The 14,406-nt window shown below is 37.6% G+C and overlaps 1 protein-coding gene and 1 pseudogene across 3 annotated transcripts in view; both read left to right on the top strand.

Annotated features, from left to right (window-relative positions):
* ATP7A (ATPase copper transporting alpha) overlaps positions 1–12,206 on the top strand; it is a 141,927-nt gene extending 129,721 nt beyond the window's left edge. For 2 of the 3 annotated variants that reach the window (XM_065916975.1, XM_065916976.1), the window contains 6 exons: positions 2,091–2,237; positions 3,058–3,200; positions 4,940–5,143; positions 5,664–5,781; positions 7,687–7,789; positions 8,168–12,206. In XM_065916975.1, the coding sequence (XP_065773047.1) occupies positions 2,091–2,237; positions 3,058–3,200; positions 4,940–5,143; positions 5,664–5,781; positions 7,687–7,789; positions 8,168–8,444 (992 nt within the window). In that variant the 3' untranslated portion in view covers positions 8,445–12,206. Of the gene's footprint in view, positions 1–2,090; positions 2,238–3,057; positions 3,201–4,939; positions 5,144–5,663; positions 5,782–6,541; positions 6,620–7,686; positions 7,790–8,167 lie in introns of those variants that run through there. The other variant, XM_065916977.1, reaches the window with a different exon arrangement.
* A 1,350-nt stretch (positions 12,207–13,556) lies between these two features.
* On the top strand, positions 13,557–14,406 carry LOC136153760 (DNA-directed RNA polymerase III subunit RPC10 pseudogene; annotated as a pseudogene).

Here is a 14,406-nt window from a genome sequence, read left to right on the forward strand (position 1 = left end):
ATGAGAGAAGCAGGAGTCAAGAATTAGGCCAAAGTTTGCAGCCTAACCAATTTAGAAGGATGGAGTTACCATTTAAACAAGATGTAGATCGCAGGAGAGGTAATGTTGAGGAAAAGTGATTAGGAGTTCAGTTTTTGACATGTTAAGTTTGAGTGCCTGTTAGCTATTCAAGTGGAGATGTTGTGTAAATGTTCTATCAAGGAGGCAGGTGGCTATACAAGTCTGTAGACTTGGGAGTCATTCACTTATAGATCTGGACTGTCCAGTGTGGTAGCCACTAGTTACATGTGACTATTTAATTAAAATTTAGTTTAAAACTCAGCCCTTCAGCCATACTAGTCATATTTCAGTGCTCAATAGCTTCATGTTGTTAGTGGCTACTGTATTAAACAGCAGATGTAGAACATTTCTGTCATCACAGAAAGTTCTGTCAGACAGTGCTGATATAGATGGTCTTTAAAGTGATGAGACTGCATAAAATCTTCAAAGAGTTGGGAATTCCCTGGTGGTCCAGTGGTTAGGGGACTTCCACAGTGGCTCAGCAGTAAAGAATCTGCCTGCAATGCAGGAGATGTGGGTTCGATCCCTGGGTCAGGAAGATCTCCTAGAGGAGGGCATGGCAACCGACTCCAGTATAGCCTGGAGAATCCCATGGACAGAGGAGCCTGGTGGACTACAGTTCGTGGGGTCTCAAAGAGTCAGACATGACTGAAGCAACTGAGTATTCTCACATTCCAGTGGTTAGGACTAGGCAGTTTGACTGCCATGGGCCTGGGTTCAATCCCTGGTCAGAGAACTAAGATTCTGTAAACCATGAGGTGCACACCCCCAAAAAATCAGGAAGTGAGAGTAGATTGGTGGGGAAGAGGTTTAAGGATTAAGCCCTGCAACACTACAAATTAAGAGGTCAGGGAGATGAGGAATGATCAGTAAAGAAAACAGAAGTGGTAGGAGGTAACTCATAAGAATGTGGTGCTCTAAAAGCCAAATGAAGAAAGTATTTCAAGGAGAGAATGGTCAACTGTGTTAAATGCTAATAGTGCAAGTAAGATGAGGACTAAGAATTACCCTTTGCAGTTATTAAAGATCACTGGTGTACCATATGAACAATTCTTTGGCATAAGAGAGACATAAGTTCTATTGAAACAGGTTCACAGGAGAATGGGAAGCTGATAGAGACAACACTTTGTAGGAGTTTTGCTATGAACAGAAGCAAAGAAATGGGGCAATAGCTAGAGAGATAAATGAGATCTGTTGTTTTGTTTTCTTTTTTAAAAATAGGACTGTGTGCAGCAGAAGTAGAAAATATGATGATGCAGAAGAGAGAGGAGAGAATTGTTGGAGAGATGTTCTGAAATAGGCAAAGGAGAGGGATCTATTTATGCAAGTGGAGAAGTTGGCCTTAAATAGGAATAGGGGCTGTTTATAGTAACAGAAAAGAAGCTAGATCAGTATGTACAGAGGTTTAGGTAGTTGGGTATATATGGCAATGAGAGCTTCTGGAAGTTCTTTTCTGATTGCTTTTACTTTCTTTCTGAAGTAGGAAGCACATCATCATCTGGTATGAGAATGGGAGAAGAAAAGGTATAAAATAGCCATCTAGAAGGAATGGAGAATGAATGGACTAGGGAAATACAGTAAAATTGCCAGAAAGCACTAAGGGCCCACTTAAAGTTAGTAAGATATCACTGTAGTTCTGTGTTCTTATCTAACCATTGATGGTTGTACTGATGTACACTAAATAATTTTAACTTTCTTCAGTTGCCATGGAAGATCATAAGGAAATGTTGAATGGAAAGCATCACCAAGAAAGTAATGCTTGAACTAGCTTTTAAGGAATATGATGCAATTTGGTATTTGGAGAGGAGAGATGAGGACCTCCGGATGGAGGCAGCAACATGTGCAAAGGCCCAGAGGCATAGAAGAGCAGAGTATGTTCCTTGAATATTTGGAAATCACTGTCATTGGCTATGTTCTACCAAAAAAAAACCAATGTAGTAACTGCAAGGTTAGAGAGGAAGAATGTCCCTAAAGGGTTGCTATAAATATTAAACAAGTTCACTAAATGTTTTTTCTGTACTTTCTTTCAGATGCTCTTAATGCTCAGCAGTACAAAGTTCTCATTGGCAACCGGGAGTGGATGATTAGAAATGGTCTTGCCATTAATAACAATGTAAATGATTCCATGGCTGAACACGAGAGAAGAGGTCGGACTGCTGTACTGGTAGCAGTTGATGGTAAGGTTTTCCTTAAGTACACTGTGACTCAGTGTTGTGATCTCAGTTGTTTTCTGTGTATTTTTGAGAGACATCTGAAATATGAGGGCTATTCAAAAGCATCTTGAATGCAAAATAAAAATGTCAGCAATACATAATTGTTACTGATTAATTTAAAATGCTCTTGTGTTTGCCTGGCTTTTATTAAATTATTTCTTAGAGCAAGTTTGTAGCTGTGAGATAAATTAGTTAGCATTTATAATCTTTGCTAAGTATGAAGGCAGTATCTTACCATGGCCTTTTTAGGTCCAGGGAAAAGCAGAAAATACCATTTACTTTCATTTTTGAAATAAAATAGATACTTGCAGTGATTTTTCTCCCCAGTATAAAATGTCAGTTTTGTTTTCATCCACCCCTTCACCTTTGAAAGGAAGAAAGTATTGGGTTTCAGTTTCATTTGCCTTTAAATTAGCTGAAGTGTTTGGAGCTCTTGGCAATACTTCTCTAAAGGAAGAAAGTAAGTCTTTTAGTATCCAGTAAAGTTTATTTTCATTTTCTTATTATTACCTTCATTAGTAACCCCTACCTCACTGAAATTTTCACAACCAAGAATAGAGGCTTACTGTGGGGTTACTGTGGGGTTACTGTGGGATTTGTGGTATTTTCACAACCAAGAATAGAGGCTTACTGTGGGGTTGTGTGGTCTCGGGGGTATTTTGAGTTAAGCTAAGCCCTGAACAACTTTGTTTAACAAAAATCATTTCTTTCTGAAATTTTAAGTCAGAATATTATTCTACTTTCACCATATTCCAAATTCTATTTTCTGGTGCTCCTGTATTAGATGAGCTGTGTGGTTTGATAGCTATTGCTGATACAGTGAAGCCTGAAGCAGAACTGGCTGTCCATATTCTGAAATCTATGGGCTTAGAAGTTGTTCTGATGACTGGAGACAACAGTAAAACAGCTAGATCTATTGCTTCTCAGGTAATGGATTTACTTAGTAGTTGGGGTGGGAGTATGTGTTAACTTCTAACTCTTCATGTACATTTTCTTTCTTGCCTTCAGGTGCTAAAGAATTCGTACTACCTATTATTTTCATTATCCCTGAGTAGCCATACCTGGTTCCTTAAAAAAGAATTGGCATACTGCCTGTGCAGGAAGGACTTTGCACTTTTTTCTGGAACTGTTATAAGCTTTTAAGCTATTTGCTTAGTTCATGAGATGCTTAGTGACATTGTACACAGTTTCTGTTGATGCTTCCTTTGAAATGTTGCTCGTAGTCTCTACCAGTGCTGCCAGCCTAAGCTAGGCTCTCATCCTCTCATGCCTAAAGTACAGCAGTAGCTCCACGCATGGCCCTCTCTAGTCCATCCTGGATACCACTGATAGAACGAAACATCTCTTCCGTAGCATTTTCCTGCTACTGATCCCCTACACTTGCCTTCCCTCTAAAACTTTTCTCATGTTAGTCTTTTCTACTTTGAAATGCCTTCTCCCCTCTTCTATTGACTAATGCAAGTAATATATAAATACTGTCTTGTATAAAAAGATACAGAAGGATATAAAGTAAGTTTGTCACCCTTTTCCCAAGCTCCCTGTCCAGCCCTCTCCCCTTACACTTTCTTGTATAGTTATTGTTCATATACAGATGTATAGTTCTGGTATTTTCAACATAAATTGGATCATTTTTGTACAAATTGCTTACTTTCTTTCAGATAATAATATGTATGCCTTGTCCATGTCCATGGAGCTTTGTCCATGTCTGAACATATAAAGTTACTTCATTCTTTCTATATCATTGCATTGAATTCCATGGTGTGAATGTATCATAATTGGCTTAACCTGTTTGCGACCCCATAGACTATACAGTCCATGGAATTCTCCAGGCCAGAATACTGGAGTGGGTAGCCTTTCCCTTCTCCTAACCCTAAAACAATAATTTATGTGCTTTTGAAAATTTTGTTGTTACAACTAAGGCAGTAATATACATCCTTGGACATACATCTTTTTATACATGTACAAGTATGTCCAAAATATAGCTAGGAGTGGAATTCCTTAACCAAATGACATGCACATTTTGATAGATGCTGGTACATGCCCTCCAAAATGACAGTACACATTTACACACCCACCAACAGTATCTAAGAGAGCTCATTTCCCTGTAGTCTTACTATCCCTAGATATTACTAATATTTTAAAATTTGGACATCTGGTAGGTGGAAAATGAAGGCGCCTCATCATATAAAATGATGAACCATCATTGTTATGTTTATAAAATCACTATATATACCGTTTTCCCTTTCTTGCTTCTACTTGAGCTTAGTCTCTGGTACTGCCACGCAGACTAAGTCGAGTGGAACCAAGAAAAAAGTTTTCTTTCCCAATAATTTTTGGAGGTCTTGTGAGATTAAACAAGACCAAAAAAAAAAAAAAATCACTATATAAAATAATAAATATTTTATATAAAATATAACAGTTATATTTTAGGCTTTGTTGTTTTTGTTATTTAGTCGCTCAGTCATGTCTGGCTCTTTTTGACCCCATGGACTGTAGCCCACCAAGCTTCTCTGTCCATTAAATTTCCCAGGCAAGACCAGGGATTGAACCTGCACCTCCTGCATTGGCAGACAGATTCTTTACCACTGAACCACCAGGGAAACCCTATATTTCAGGTACTCAGTAATATTTCTTGAAATGAGTGGAGTTTGTTTTTCCTCATGTAGGTTGGCATTACTAAAGTGTTTGCTGAAGTTCTACCTTCCCACAAGGTTGCTAAGGTGAAGCAACTTCAAGAGGAGGGGAAACGGGTAGCAATGGTAGGAGACGGAATCAATGACTCCCCAGCTCTGGCGATGGCTAATGTTGGAATTGCTATTGGCACAGGCACAGACGTAGCCATTGAAGCAGCTGATGTGGTTTTGATAAGGGTAAGTCTGGTGGCCTGACCTTTGAGGAGTGTGAAACTGCTCTGCATGGTCAGAGATAATGTTGTATGTTGAACACAGTGATTCTGTCCTTCTAATTCTCATCCTCCTGGCCTTTGAGAAAGGGAGAATTCAAGATGGGAGTATGAGAAGTCTTAGTAATTACTTTCAGACTTTCTCAATTCAGGGGAGCAAATGAGAATGACAAGCTTCTAAATGAAGAATTAAATTTAGGAATATACATAGAATACAATTATCTTCAGCAAGTACTTGCTGAAGTTATTTTAGTGGGATTTAGTCCCTGTGTCAGCATACAACCCTGAAAGTGTTTTTAGAACCCTGAGAAAAAAAATTCCAAAAAACCTCTTCCAAGATTGACTCAAATTTTTAGCAGTATCTGAGATTTGAGTTAATTCACATGTTTCCCTAAGATACACATCATCTTCATCATACATGGTATCAAATCCAAGTTACTAGTTAAGTTAGAATCCATTGCTAATATCATAAATATTTCTGTTCTCAGAATGATCTTCTGGATGTAGTGGCAAGTATTGATTTATCAAGGAAGACAGTCAAGAGGATTCGGATAAATTTTGTCTTTGCTCTAATTTATAATCTGATTGGAATTCCCATAGCTGCTGGTATGTGATAGTTAACTTGTATTGCTTTTTTCCTGAAGTCATTAGATGCCTACCATATTGGAAGTTTTAGTCTTCTTCTTACTAGTTTTGAGCCCAGTTTTGTATGTAGCCTGCTGGTATGGTGAGAGATAATATTAAAGTGAAAGTGAAAGTCACTCAGTCATGTCCGACTGTTTGCGACCCCATAGACTATACAGTCCATGGAATTCTCCAGGCCAGAATACTGGAGTGGGTAGCCTTTCCCTTCTCCAGGGGATCTTCCCAACCCAGGAATCAAACCCAGGTCTCCTGCATTGCAGGCGGATTCTTTACCAACTGAGCTATCAGGGAAAATCAGTAATTCAAATTTTCAGCATTTTCATTATGCCTTAGAATGTATAATCTTTCAGACAGGTTTATTTTATTTTACCTTTTTTCCCCTCCAACTTTGTATTTTGAAATTTTAAAACCTACAAAAATAAGGGGGGAAATGATGTATTAAAATCTGTATACTCTTCGCCTAAATTCACAGTTAATATATCTTGCCACATTGCTTCATCTCTTTCTCCATATGTACTTATTTACTTGGTCATTTATTTTTTTGCTGAAGAGAATAAATTTACCTTTAATCTCACTACCCAAACACAACTACTGTTGGTATTTTCGTTTGTACATGTCTTTCTGATCTTTTTTACTCTGTATCAGTTTTTATCTTGTTTCATTGTTGTAATTATACAGAGAATTTTCTTAATGTTTTAATAACCAACAGCATTTTTTTTAGGTTGGGGAGCCAGGGGTGTGTGTGTGTGAGAGAGAGAAAGAGAGACTGAACAAAAGAATATGACCCCAAAAAAAGCAGGTTAGAATTATTTAATAAGTATCTGATCATCCCTGTTACTTAGGGGCTTGGTAGGTGTTAACAATAACATGAAAAAAATAGTTCCCAGACTTCCCTGGTGGTCCAGTGATTAAGAATCCTCCTACCAATTCAGGGGACACGGGTTCAATCCTTCCTGGTCTGGGAAGATCCCAGATGCCGTGGAGCAACTAAGCCCTTGAGCCACAACTACTGGAGCCCGCGCTTCTCGACTACTGATACCACCACAGTGAGAAACCTGCGCACTGCAGTGAAGAGTAGCCCCCGCTTATTGCAACTAGAGAAAGCCCACCTACAGCAATGAAGACCCAGCACAGCCAAAAATAAATAAAAATTAAATAATTAAAAAAAAATAGTTATCACTTTTTTTTTAAGTTATCACTTTCTTTTTGTTCTCTCTGGTTAGAGAGCCAAAGATGAACATGAAGAACATGAGAACAATTACAAAGCTGGTTATCAACAGGGAAACACAGATAGAGAGAGGACAAAGTAAAAGAACAATCAAAATCCAGGGAGATTAATTCATGGAGCAAGTTATTTTTGAAAAATTATATAAGTAATATATGGTTACTGTAGAAAAAGTATGAAAATACAGATTAGCACACAAAAAACTACAAGTACAGTAAGTCTATCTCATCCTTATCATTTGAACAAATTTTAAAATGTCTATCAAAACCAAGTGTAGATAAGTTTGTAGAATATGAACTCTAATACACTATTGGAGGGTTTGTGATCTGGTATAGCCACTTTGGAGAACAACTGAGAAGCATCTACCTAAAGTTGAAGGTGTGCCCATGTTATAATCCAGCTGTTTCACCTCTAGGTATGTACCCTAGGGAAGTTCTTAAACGTACACAGGGAGACATGTACAAGAATGTTCACAGCAACACTGTGTTAGTGAAAAATTGGCAATGACATATCTGTACCAATAGGAGGATAAATTGCTGATTAAATATTGAGCAAGAAAATGATGTGTATATATGTATTAGGAACATATTGGTAATGTTTTTAGTACTATCTGCTCTAATTAATCCAAACTTATTTCCTAGGAGTTTTTATGCCCATTGGTTTGGTTTTGCAGCCCTGGATGGGATCTGCTGCAATGGCTGCTTCATCTGTTTCAGTAGTACTTTCTTCACTCTTCCTTAAACTGTAAGTATGATGGCTTGCTCACGCTTCTTTTTTGTATTCCTTTTATCACCCACAGTCAGTCGTGCTAAGTTTTTTTCTTGTATTGATTAATGATAAGCCCAAACTGTTTTTAATAATAAATATTAACTTTATGTAATTATCACCTTGTGTAGTCTATACAGAGCAACCACAAGCACTGAGGGGTGTAAAATCTAGTGCACTGGCTCTGAGAAGTAGGATTTCTGATCATGTGACCTCACACAACTCCTGAGCTAACTTCCTAGCAGGGACCACCTTTATACATTTCACACTATCCAAATCTCTTTTCATTTTTGAATGTAACAAGCGCCTGGTTCACATTTGATTATTTCAAATTAGTATACTTTTGCATCTTTCCAGTTACAGGAAACCAACTTATGAGAATTATGAACTACATGCCCGAAACCAAATGGGACAGAAAAGTCCTTCAGAAATAAGTGTTCATGTTGGAATAGATGATACCTCAAGAAATTCTCCTAAACTGGGTTTGCTGGACCGAATTGTTAATTACAGCAGAGCTTCCATAAATTCACTACTGTCTGATAAACGATCACTAAACAGCGTTGGTACCAGTGAACCTGACAAGCACTCACTCCTGGTCGGAGACTGCAGGGAAGATGATGACAGTGCGTTGTAACAGGCCACAGAGAATGCTGCTAGATGATGCTGTCCTGCACTGACACAGTATTCCTGATCACCTTAGCTTTTTAAAATATTGCAAGGCTTTATGTTGGTCTCATGCTCTCATGTTAGGGAACCTATTTGAATTGCATTTGTCTGATGGCAAAAATATCTTTTCCAGGGCATCAGCTCAGAACCTAGCTTTACTGAAAATGAAATTCCAGTATTTTTTGTTTTCACTAGCAACAGATAAAGTAGAGCAGTGAAGTTTACAAGTCCTACAGCTGAAGATGCTGAATTGCTGCTGAAGTCATAAATAATTTTTTATTTGACTAAAAGTTCAAGGAAAGATAATTAAACATTGTAAAATTTAGGTGCATAATCTTGAGATTCTTGAGCCCTTCTCCCTGCCTGCCAGATTGGGGAGCAGTGGGGAGCAGTATAAAATGTCTAGTTTTTGAAGAAAAACAGTAGAAATTGTTTAAAAATAGACGTGCCTTATTTATTACAGGCTTTCTTCCCCTCTTATTCTCCCTGCATCTTGGTCTTTGCGGTTGCTTTCTTAGATGCCCTACTGTGTTTAACTTTTGTTATGTTCTTTCAAGTGAGCTAAGTGTAGATAGTTTCTCATTGACAAAAGTAACTGACAAATTTTCCAGTACCACCTTTGTTTCTTTATCTTGTAGCTCAAAGACCTTAAGGGCCTATATAGTTCCCTGCTTCCCATCTTTCCATTGCTATAAAAAATGCATCAGATTCTTCCTTCAGTGACTTCCTAGCTCTGTGTAATCTTTCAGTTCACTCCTGCTGAGTTCAGCTCTAAGTTCTTAGTATTGTCTGTCAGCCTCAGTTCAGGAACTTAAGATTTTGTGCCACTTCTACGATTGATTTTTGTTTTTTCAAAGATTGACACTACCATCTTTAACATATACTGGTCATAAAGTTACCTTGTTCTTGCTGTTGTTCAGTCACTCAGTCACATCTAACTCTTTGCCACCCCATAGATTGCAGCATGCCAGGTTTCACTGTCCTTCACCATCTCCCAGAGCTTGCTCAAACTCATGTCTATTAAGTCGGTGATATCACCCAACCATCTCATCCTGTGTCGTCCCCTTCTCTTCCTGCCATGAATCTTTCCCAGAATCAGGGTCTTTTCCAGTGAGTCATTTCTTCACATCAGATGGCCAAAGTATTGGAACTTCAGCTTCAGTGTCAGTCCTTCCAATGAATATTCAGGACTGATTTCCTTTAGGATTAACTGGTTTGATCTCCTTGCAGTCCAAGGGACTCTCAAGAGTCTTCTTCAACACCCCAGTTCAAAAGCATCAATTCTTCGGCGCTTAGCCTTCTTTATGTCCATCTCTCACATCCATACATGACTACTGGAAAAACCACAGCTTTGACTATATGGACCTTTGTTGGCAAAGTAATATCTCTGCTTGTTAATATGTTGTCTAGGTTGGTCATAGCTTTTCTTCCAAGGAGCAAGTGTCTTTTAATTTCATGGCTATGGTCACAGTCTGTGACTGGAACCCAAGAAAATAAAGTCTGTCACTGTTTCCATTTATTCCCCATCTATTTGCCCTGAAGTGATGGGATCAGATGCCATGATATTCGTTTTTTGAACGTTGAGTTTTAAGCCAGCTTTTCACTGTCCTCTTTGACTTTCATCTAGAGGCTCTTTAGTTCCTCATCACTTTCTGCCATAAGTGTGGTGTCATCTGCATATCTGAGGTTGTTGATTCCAGGTTGTGCTTCATCCATCCTGGCATTTCGCATGATATACTCTGCATATAAGTTAAACAAGCAGGGTGACAGTATATAGCCTTGATGTACTCCTTTCCCAACTTACAACCAGTCTACTGTTCCTTGTCTAGTTCTAACTGTTGCTTCTTGACCTGCATACAGGTTTCGCAGGAAGCAGGTAGGTGATCTGTACTCCCATCTCTTGAAGAATTTTCCACAGTTTGTTGTGATCACAAAGTCAAAGGCCTTAGTGTAGTCAGTGAAGCAAAAGTAGATGTTTTTCTGGAATTCTCTTGCTTTTTCTTTGATCCAATGGATGTTGGCAATTTGATCTCTGGTTCCTCTACCTGTTCTCAATCCAGCTTGAACATCTGGAAGTTCTCTGTCCACATACTGTTGAAGCCTGGTGTGGAGAATTTTGAGCATTACTTTGCTAGCATGTGAAATGAGTGCAGTTGTGCGGTAGTTTGAACATTCTTTGGCATTGCCCTTCTTTGGGATTGGAATGAAAACCTGGATTCACTAAATCTGTCCTTTTTGGAGAGAATATAAGACATTAGCTGATAATTTAATGGTTTTTTTCCATTTATTTTTATTAGTTGGAGGCTAATTACTTTACATATATTTTTATAATTTAATATATTTTAATTGTCTTATTGTTTTAGATAATCTCTCAAAATGATTTTAAAATAATGCCATTACACTAAGCTGCTTTTTCCAAAAACTATAGTAAATTGTAATACAGAAATGAGAATTTCCCTAGGTTGTGATACCTTTTAGCCAAATCTATATTTGTCTGTAGTTTAAAATATTTGCACTTTCTAGTCAGTGTGATTGGCAGATTTATGGGCTTCTCATTGGCATATAAATTTAGAAATTGCCCTGTGAGTACCTGGGAGTTAATACATTGGTCAGAGGTCTGGTACTTGTATGACTATTTAAATTAACTTGTTAACTGCAAGGTGGATTTCAGATGCAGAATATGTAAGTGAAAAAAACTCATAAGTTCCTAATATCTATTCCCATTGTCACATGTAAAGCTGCTAACTCAATGCCTAGCACATAAGATTTATACTCAGTAAATATTAGTTATTATATCCCCTTGAGGTCAGTAATAAATATTAAAAATCATTTTTACAGAGCAGAGTCAAATCATGTGGGAGTAGGGGATGGGTTTCTTCTTCCCCAACTTCCTTTTTCTCTTGTTCTTTCATACAAACTCAAAAAGTTTACAACATAATTCCACATTGACTTTTCAGATTTGGAAAAGATCTCATTTTTATCTCAGCTATCTTAAGAGAACTAAAATGTGATGAGGGTGCTTTTAATCTAGAAAAACAAACCAATTTTAATGAAGTATGAATGAATTTGTATGTCCAGGCTCTTTTTAGACCAGTGCCTATGCCATCTTCCATGCTTTCAATTTGAATTTTAATACTTGTTTCTTATTTTAATTCCAGTGGTCCATCATACCATAACTTGTTTCTTCTAGAAAAAATAGCTAATACAAAAAAATGTATAATAGAGACTTTTGAAAAAAGTGACACCTTTCCCCTCATTCTCATTCCTATCTCTCTGAAGTACTTGAACATAGCCAGTTACTACTTTTATTATCATGTGTGTGTTAGAGTTGTCCATTTGGCCCCACATGCCAAGAGATACACGTCATGGGACAATGAGAAGAAAGCCTGTATAATCTGAGAAAAATCAAGAATATAATTTAGCCTTTTGTACAGGAATAGAAAACATGCTGTTTCAAAAGAATCCTGCTTTAAATATCTGTCACTATCTTTGAATTCTCTTCCACAAGTCTCTTGCAATCCTGAGCTCCCATTAGCTTCATTGAGCATCTGTAGTCACCAAAGAGAGAGGTGATCTATGGAGGGGATCAAAAACACTGCTTTTAGTTAGTAACTAGCTTTAGGTAATTATTTACTAATGAGAACAAACTTTATAAATGTCTGTATAAGCATCTGTGTTTACTCGTATCATACATGTATGCACATGTTACCATATAGAAGGAAATGGATTTTTTTTAATTTTTTTTATTAGTTGGAGGCTAATTACTTCATTTGAATTTGATATTAGAATATTTGAAGTTTGATTTTTGTTGTTCCTTCATCACTCTTCTGTATTCATTCAGCAACCATGCCCTCAGTCTGATGATAACAAGGATGTTTTCATATCCAGTGCTGATTCAGACTCAACTAAGGGGCATCTTTTATCTTAAATACCCAAAGATGCCTTTTAAATTTCAAAGGTTAAGACATAACTATTTAGTGTCATAGTCTGAAGAAGTATGGTTGTCAGTTGTGACAATAGAAGTGTTATTTTTCCTAGTTTATTATCAACATTTTAGAGTATTAGATTTGATGCCTTGTGAACAAATAATTTTATACTTTGCTTTAACTTTTTAAAAGTTATTCTTCTATTGGATGTATTCCTTGTTAAGAATACTTAAAATTGCATTGTAGTCAAAATGCTTCCAAAAATTTAAGTGTCCATATCTTTTATATACACAGCTTAAAAATCAAAAATGTATGTTCTTAGAGAATTTTTTTCATTACTTGTGGATCTTGCTTTAAAATTATTTTCCTTAGTATTTATTTTACTCTATTTTGTTATTTTCTTTGGGTGAGGCATCTGGTTACTGGTTGTTTTAATAAGAACAAAAACATTTCTGGACTCACTCCTTTTAGGTTTTTTTGTTTCTTTTCTATAAAAATACTGTTTTACCAAATATAAAAAATTTAGATTCATGCCAAATTATTAGCTGTTTTTACACTAACTTTCTGTAGTCTTTCTGAAAGTTTATCTGGTATGGGTAACCAGATAAAGTACAAAAGTACGAATTCTTGTTCTTCCGTGAAAAGAGCTTCTGTAATGGCATTGATAATAAATGCCTTTTATAGCCAAAACCAGGCGTCTCAACCTTATGCTTTTAGTTAAAGAAATGTTTAATTAACCATTGTTGAACATTGATTGTTTAATATCCAAAACACCAGTGGACAATGTTGTGCAATAATCATCTACTGTAGTCAAGATATTCAGTAGTTCGTTTTTCCATAAGCATGCAATTGATCATATTTCTGCCAAGGATGTGCCTTCAACTTTACAATTATAGTATTCTAAAAAAAAGATTTCTTTTGGTCAGTGTCTATTTTGTTATATCATCCAACTCCTCTACCAGAAGTTCCAACCTACCTTGTGGTTTTAGGTATCTTTGTTTTTTTTTTTTTTAAATCAACCATGGGGCAGGATTGGAGGCAGTACCACATATTCACTGAGTGAGAGGGAAGAAATCTGTTTTCCTTCAGACTTCACTCCTCTTGCTGTATCTTTTAGTGAGGATAAGAAACAAAGGAATAAAAAAAAAAAAAGAAACAAGGCCGGGAGCGCCGGCCCGGTGGCGGCCATGCTGCTCTTCTGCCCGGGCTGTGGGAACGGGCTGATTGTCGAGGAGGGGCAGCGCTGCCACCGCTTCGCCTGCAACATCTGCCCCTACGTGCACAACGTCACGCGCAAGGTAACAAATCGGAAGTATCCAAAGCTGAAAGAAGTGGATGATGTGCTTGGTGGAGCAGCTGCCTGGGAGAATGTTGACTCTACTGCAGAGCCATGTCCCAAGTGTGAACATCCTCGAGCCTATTTCATGCAGCTTCAGACCCGCTCTGCAGATGAGCCCATGACCACCTTCTACAAGTGCTGCAACGCTCAGTGTGGACACCGATGGCGAGACTGAGGCCAGGATGGCCCAGCTGCGTCAGTGTCTGTGTGCTTTACTGCCCAGGGTGTATTCCCAGCTGCGAGTGTGAACCGTGTGTCCTGAGGGTCTTGGCTGGTGTGGTGGAAAGCTGACCCTTTAAGGGTGGCTACCCAGGGGGTCAGGAAGTATAGCCCGCCTCCCAGTCAGCAGATTCACTCCTTGATGTACAGGATGTCCAAATTCTGCCCATGCTGTGTGTAGACAGGAGTATCCATAACTGAGTGTCTCCTGTTTAAGGTCCTCTTCTTCCTCTTTTATGTTTGTTGGGCAATTGATATTCTCCTACCATCAGCCAACTCTCTTTAATATTTACATTGTTTGTACAACTAATGAAGTAAATCTTACTAGTTTAGTACATTAGATGCCACTCAGTATTTAATTGTTAATTGCAAACTTATTTAATCAGAATTTATCCTGAATATTTAATTAAAGTTAGCAGTCTTGTTTAAAAAAAAAAAGAAACAAA

This window comes from Muntiacus reevesi, chromosome X (assembly GCF_963930625.1).
Source record: "Muntiacus reevesi chromosome X, mMunRee1.1, whole genome shotgun sequence".
Classification (NCBI taxonomy): Eukaryota; Metazoa; Chordata; class Mammalia; order Artiodactyla; family Cervidae; genus Muntiacus; species Muntiacus reevesi.